Genomic DNA, 7,129 nt, shown 5'->3' with positions numbered 1-7,129 from the left:
TTGGAGCATCCGCCACGATTGCAACAATGTATATGGAGAGTTCGAGCAACATAGGTGCTAGGCTCTTATAGCTAAACCAAAACATTGGGGCAAACACAAAAACATAGATATAGATATCTAACTCAAAACCAAGAGGATAAATGAGCATGTTGATAAAGAGACTAAAGATGAAAATGTCATAGTATTAAAAATGAAAATTGTTCACAAGATAGTAATATACTTATGGCATCTCTATAATCAAAAGAAGAGTAGCAAAAATTTGTACAGTTTTATGTCATACAAAGGGGCAAACCACAAAATTGTAATGAGGTTGGATGTTTAGCTATAGTTTCAGAAAAAAACAGCAGAAAAAATATTTTCATGTAAATCTGTAAACAATGTAGTATCAAACTGCAGAAGGAGAGTGATTTAAAGGCCAATAAACTCAAGCATTTCTTCAATTTGCTCCTTGCAATACAGCAAAAGCCTCATTGATCACCCTTTCAGCATCATTTGAAGGCAAATTTTGTTGGCTCCAATTCTTAGTTGGACTCGAAAAGCCTTGAGATGGTGTTTTCCTCGAAGCAGAAGACACGATATGGTCTCGAAGATCCTTGATCATTTTGTACCTCTCTATTTCATCTTCACAATCTTTTTTCCAAACCTGAGAAGAGAACTCGAAAATTCCTCCGTTTTCAAGAAAGTTGGACCTCTCCTGCTCGAACGTGTCCACGTTCTCTTTCCCTCCCGCGGTGAATTCCCATTCTATGCCATCTGAAGTTTCCCTCTCTATGGAAATACTTTGTCTTGGAAATTTCTCTGATATGGACCTCCTCCCTTTACTTTTATCAGAAACCGAAAATCTCTTAGGATCATTCTGAAGAGTGCTTCCCCATTGATAGCTTTTCGTGTTATCATCCATGTTTAATTCAATTGAATGAAGATCACTATCAGCTGAATCATCATCGTCGTCGTCATCATCTTCTTCTTCATCCTCATCTTTATTTAGTACTTTCCCATTTTCCTTCTCTTTATCTTGGTAATAACATGTGGTTGGAAGTGTTTCCCTCAAATGTTTTTCGAGTTCTTTGATTCTTTCATAATTAGGAGAGTCATCACCACCTTGTTCTTGTCCCTTTTTGGATCTCAAATATGCCTCGAGCTCATTCCTTAGCATATCGACAACTGCATTTTTCTCCTCGAATTGATACTTAGCTTCTGATAGCTTCATTTGAACTCTTTCCTCGCGTAAAACATCAGCTAGTTGAAGCATTTCTCTTTCCTTCTCAACTTCCTCGCGTACTTTAGCTGATTGTCTCTTCAATTCTTCCACCTCAGCTCTATCTTCTCCAATACCTCTAGCTAACTCATCGCATACTTGCTCCAATATCTCTCGTGCCCTCTTTTCGCCTTCAAGTTCTTTCACTGCCTTTGACAGAGAAGTTTTCGTGTCAGCCAATTCCTTCCCGAGCTTCTTGTTTAGTCTCTCGGTTTGCTTCCTCAGCTTCTTCTCTATCTTGAGCTCCTTTGCTATAGATGTAATGGCAGTGTGAATCTTGTCTTGCTCTTTTAACTTCCAAGCCGCCTTTTCTTCTTCAAATTGCTTCAAGAGGACATCAACTTCACCATTGTTATATCTTTGTTCGTGGATCAGTTTAGTCACCTGAATACACGCCCGATCAAGCTCAGCTTTTATAGCTGAGAAAAGAGATAAGCACGTTGATTGATGCTCGTTAAGTCCCCATACGCGATTCAAAACTTTCAGCAACTCCTTAGACGCGGAGAGGCCATTCCTTACATCCTTTAACCGATGTCTGTTTACAGTCTGTGCATGATTTTGTTGTGTCTGATCAACCTGCATAGCCGGCAGATGTATAATATATATATAATCAATGTGTAATCTATGTATACCGATCAGAAAAATTAAATATTTGAAGCTAAAGAAAAGCACCAGAAAATGGAGGGCAAAAACATAGGTTAGCCTAAAACAAGGATATTTTTGTGACTATATATTAGTACCATTTTGCACATGTAGAAAACAAGTAGCCTATGACAAACGAAAGTTTACAACCTACTATATCAATTCAATGTTGGAAAACAAACATAAGACATGTTGAATCTGATGGTACTTGAAACAGGACCAACTTACATTATTGGTCCCTTTCAAGGATAATGAAACATTTGTCCATTTCCTAAAATAAAACTTTGAAGAAGCCAAGGGACATATCCAAATGCCATTTATGTCATTCATTATGATAAAATTTTGAATGGCTCTTCTTACCTTGCTATTTCAAATAGTAGGGTAAGGATCAGACACTGTTTTGTTTTTACTTTCAGAAAAATCTATGACAACAAACAACAATTATTACGCCCTCAACTCCAAACAAGTTAGGATTTGACTATGTGGATCCTCATAGTGCATGTTGCTTCATTTAAGTTCATCTCTGTCCATTATTACATAAGAAAAACAAATCTCTATATTTTCTACCGACTGAAGCAGCCCGGTGCACTAAGCTCATCCGGAAAAGGGCGGACCACAAGGTTCTATTGTACATAGTCTTACCCTGCATTTCTACAAGAGGTTGTTTTCACGGCTTGAACTCCTAGTACTAATCACATGGCAGCAACTTTACCAGTTACGCCAAGGCTTCCTTTTACCGATTGACAAAACTAATTGAAAAATGTAGCAACATGACTAGAACTTAATCTCAGTTAATTGCAGCAGCAAATAACAGTAACAGCCCCTCCAAGAAAAAGAAAAGAACACAAGAGTAGAATTATCCAATATACTTTTAAGTTACTGTCATAAAAAACTAAAGTCAAAACAGTGTATCCAATTAAAATAGATTATTTTATTAATAATGCTAATAGTAAAATGGCACCTCAATCAAGCAACCATTTTGGAGTGAGAAATCAGTCTGCACATGTTTCTGAGAACCAATTGAAGTTCTTCTTCTATGACTTCCCACTTTAGATCTCTCCATTCTCTGCCAAAATTCACCATCAATTTTATAAACAACATTAGCAAAAACTCATACACATAAATTTGCCCCCTAGAAATGAAAAGTAAAATTTTTTTCAAGAAAATTAGAAGCCCACCTCAGAAACAGGACTATGAGATAATTGCAAAGCAACAGAATCAAATTTGGATGATGACTTAACAACCCTTACCACTTCATCAAAATTCACCTCTTCCTTTTTATTAGGTGTAAGAACACCATTAATTTCCCACAAAGTAGCACCAAGTTTTCTTGCTGAAACTGACAATACTTCTTTCCCTTTTTCACAACCAATAACTTTTGCTGCTGTTGTTTGCTGCTGCTGCAAAATCTTGAATGACTTACAATTACTATCATTTTGTAATGATGGTGATCTTGAATTATTCATTTTCCACATTGGTACTGGTGTACTTGACCCTCCTTTTTTCCCAACTAATATTGCCCTTTTTAATCTATAACTTTGTATTATCGAAGATGAACTTGATGTTGATCCTCCCCTTTTTCTCACCTTATTGTTGCATTTTTCTCCACTTCTTCCATCTCCATACAAATTTTGCCTAAGCATTTTTTTTTTTGGCCCAAAAAAAATATATTAATGAATTATATTGGCACCTAGTTTTTGAATCAAAGCCAAAAGATGACTTTGTTGGGATAGGGGACAATATTTTTATAGATCTAAAGGTGTAAATATACCTTCAACAAGTTGGCAAATTTGTTCCCTTTTGTACTTTGAACTACTATATGTCTGTTGAATATTTTCTTGGGAATGAAAATTAAGAACTTTTATCAGTCAAAAAGAGATAAATTTGAAGAAGTTGAAGAAGAAGATGATCCAAGAAAAGAGAAAAAAAAAGAATTTAGAAGGTGCAACTTTAAACTTTAGTGTAATTTGAAGATACTAAGGAAATATGATATATTAGTAGTAAATGATTGCCATGCAAATTAGAACCCCCCTCAAAATATGCCTTTGGTTTCAAACTTCCAAAGAGGGAAAAAAAGAGACATGAAATAAAGAAGGAGAGATGTAAGAAAACTGTCAAAGAGGAAAAACACAAAGGCAAAGACTTGATGTTGAAGAGTTCTTTTCTTGGAAAAGTGAAGAGAGAGTTTGAGGAGTGAATGCTGTTTTCTTTTCATGAAAAAGGAGAACAGTTTTGTAGGGGTGGGGGGAGGGGTGGTAGAGGGAGAGGGGGGGGGGTGTTTTTTGGTAATAAAAGGACAAGGGGATGTGGCATACACGTGAGAAGCAATCAGGAACGTGAAAATATGAATGAACGGTTAAGAATAAGAGACTAGGTTCTGTGTATATATATTATATGGTTACTTCCACCATAATTTCAGCACTGTCAATCTTGAGAAATCTTTATCTTTTGCAATTAGACTCCTCTTATTTAACTTTGCTTACTATTCGCGGCCTATGCTTTTCTAAATTTCAAAGTTCCTAATTTTAGGACGAGTTTAAATTATGTGCACCGATAATATGTATTAGTAGGTTAGTAAGTAGTCGACCGTCTTTCTTTCCTAAACTTGTATTTTCTTCTATAGTTGTAGTATTAGTATTATCCTTGGTTCCCTATCTTTAAATTGATATTTAGGACCCTTTTGGCCGTAAATTTTGCCAAAATAAATTTGGATTTTATTTGGCAAACACATGTTTAGACATAGTTTTGCCAACATTTTGGCAAAATTCCAAATCCAAATCTCACATCCCAAAACCAGCTCAATAGCTGGTTTTGGGCCAAAATATCACTATTACATTTTTTTAAAATTAATCAAACTTTTATATTTTATACAACGGCCCACCATTTATTATATTGTAACAATATTGCTTCGTCTTCTCGGTCATCTGATAGTGTATCATGTAGTTGATTATAAAAATGATAATCTTGTACCAAATTTATTTATGTTCAAGACTATGGTTTGCGATAATATAATGAATGTTATTGGTAATGGTACTGTTTGGTATTTGTATAGTTTTTAGAACTTGTAGGTATAAGTTATGTTTCATGTTTTTCCAAAATAAATTTGGGAAAATATGTTTTGAAAACTGATGTCCAAACATATTTTCATCTTCAAACCAAACTTCACCCAAATCAGATATTTCAAAACAAATTTGGGATTCTATGGCAAACGCAGGCTTATTACCTGATGTTTCCTTTGCTTTCTTTTTATTTTTTCTGGTTGTCACTACTATCGCACTTTCCATAGTTCTTTGTCATAACCGTTGTGATTTTGCTTTATTGAGACTAGGGTCTTCCGGAAATAGGTCTGCGTACATACTACCCTTCCCAGACCCTACTTGTGGAAATACACCGGATATGTTATTGATAATATGCATAAATAATTTTTATATTTAAGTTGACATATAATTTTTATATTTCAGTTGACATATATTGCCGTAATATAACCGATACATAATAATAAAATTTTAAAAATTCTTTACAACTTCATTATATAACTTAAATACTTTGATTGTTAGTTTTTCATGCTTGCGATGGACTATATCATTAAAAAGGATCATTCTTTTGTGTCTATTATCGCCGTATAATTTTAATCTTTACCTCATTTTCTTTAGATCTATTAATAGTCTAAAATAATTAGTTAATCCTTTTAATATATTTGTAAATCTATGATAGAGTAAATAGATATTGACGATACCGAACGTGTTATTTTTTTCTGGTTTAGTAGAGAGCATAAGCCAAAAAGTTGAAAGAACATGTTGTCAAAAATAACATGTTATGTTCTTTTAATGGGGCATTTGCATCTATATTCGCTTTTTGGATCACGTTTTAATTTGTGCCCGCTTTGCAAAAAAAATTGCAAGCGTACCACTTTTTCGCGTAACTTCAGCATACGGGGCTGAAGTAGCAAAGGCAATCACACAAAACTTTAGCATTCTAGTAGACAGGCCAGAAGTAGCAAGTGTGCTGAACCAAGTGTGCTGAAGTTTTTGTTTGTAATTGCTGAACTTAAGCATAGTAGCTGAAGTTTTGTTCTCTATTTGCTGAAGTTTTGTTTGTAATTGCACTAAATAAGCTGAATTTTTTTTGTCCTGGATTCATTATTTTGTCATTAAGCTTTTTCAAAAACTTCAGCAGAAGATGCTGAAGTCATTAAGTTCATTTATAAAAACTTCAGCACTAAAAGCTGAAATTTTTTTGTCCTGGATTCATTAGTTTTGTCATAAATCTTTTTCAAAAACTTCAGCAGAAGATGCTGAAGTTATTTGGTTCATTTGTAAAAATTTCAGCACTATATAAGCTGAAGTTTTTGAAAAAGCTTTCTAACATACTAGATAAATAATCAGATTGCCAACAGTATCTAAATCATAAATTTTGGAAACAATAAACGTGAAAAGAATAGAATTATCATTGTCTACTAACTTACGTACGTGGAAATATTCACAAATTACTGTCTACTAACTTACGTAATTATTTATAATTTTGTCACGACCCGGATTTCCCACCCTCGGGGGTCGTGATGGCGCCTACTCGTAGAAGCTAGGCAAGCCAGACATCTAGAATCCATAAATGCTTTTGATTAAAATCCATTTTTACCAATTTAATTAACAGAAAATAAATAATTAAACAACAGCGGAATTTGTAATTTAACGGAAGACTTAAACGATATAAACCAAATAATAAGGGAAAAATTCACATGTGCCTCTACCCAGAACTGGTGTCACAACATTCACGGACTACTAAGATTCACTACATACAACCGTTTGAAAGAAAGTAACACTGTCTGTCTCGAATATAAAAGATAACAGATCATAAATAAAAATAGAGGAGACGCCGGGCCTGCGGACACCTGCAAGGCTACCTCGGTGTCTCAGTGAACTGAAGGTTGGCTCCCGAGCTACTGCTGCTGTCCGGGACCTGGGTCTGTGCAAAAGAGCACAGAGTGTAGTATCAGCACAACCAACCCCATGTGTTGGTAAGTGCCTAGCCTAACCTCGGCGAAGTAGTGACGAGACTAGACAGGACTACCACGAAAACCTGTACAGTTATATATATATATATATATATACAACGGGAAAATAACAAGAACAAATATTTTAAATGGGAGGGGAACATGCTTCGGGGGTAGCAGATAATACAGACTTTCAAGAAAATAATAAAGAACATCAATAATTTAACTTTAACACGGAT

At 34.8% G+C, this 7,129-nt stretch overlaps 1 protein-coding gene across 3 annotated transcripts; it reads right to left on the bottom strand.

Annotated features, from left to right (window-relative positions):
* Positions 1-212: 212 nt before the first annotated feature.
* Positions 213-4,098, bottom strand: LOC109219615 (uncharacterized protein At5g41620-like). Of its 3 annotated transcripts, XM_019384087.1 has the most exons (4): positions 3,672-4,097; positions 3,079-3,535; positions 2,862-2,966; positions 213-1,834 (listed from the first exon to the last, which is right to left on the bottom strand). In XM_019384087.1, the coding sequence occupies exons 2-4, from the start codon at positions 3,373-3,375 to the stop codon at positions 437-439; spliced, it is 1,800 nt and encodes a 599-aa protein (XP_019239632.1). In that variant the 5' UTR covers positions 3,376-3,535; positions 3,672-4,097; the 3' UTR covers positions 213-436. The 3 variants fall into 3 exon arrangements, with proteins under 3 accessions (XP_019239632.1, XP_019239630.1, XP_019239631.1); XM_019384085.1 differs by having other exon boundaries at positions 3,079-4,098; XM_019384086.1 differs by having other exon boundaries at positions 3,151-4,098.
* Positions 4,099-7,129: the final 3,031 nt, after the last annotated feature.

Source organism: Nicotiana attenuata, unplaced genomic scaffold, assembly GCF_001879085.1.
Source record: "Nicotiana attenuata strain UT unplaced genomic scaffold, NIATTr2, whole genome shotgun sequence".
In the NCBI taxonomy this organism is placed as follows: Eukaryota; Viridiplantae; Streptophyta; class Magnoliopsida; order Solanales; family Solanaceae; genus Nicotiana; species Nicotiana attenuata.
Note: the sequence above shows the minus strand (reverse complement) of the source record. Positions and strands in the feature narration are given on the sequence as shown.

What these genes read in the sequence shown, in the direction of transcription:
- LOC109219615 (XM_019384085.1), bottom strand. Translation starts at nt 3,543, where the DNA reads ATGCTTAGGCAAAATTTGTATGGAGATGGAAGAAGTGGAGAAAAATGC. An exon ending in CTCATAGTCCTGTTTCTGAG is followed by an intron (nt 2,967 to 3,078) that starts GTGGGCTTCTAA and finishes GAATTTTGGCAG; the next exon opens with AGAATGGAGAGATCTAAAGT. An exon ending in AAAATGGTTGCTTGATTGAG is followed by an intron (nt 1,835 to 2,861) that starts GTGCCATTTTAC and finishes CCGGCTATGCAG; the next exon opens with GTTGATCAGACACAACAAAA.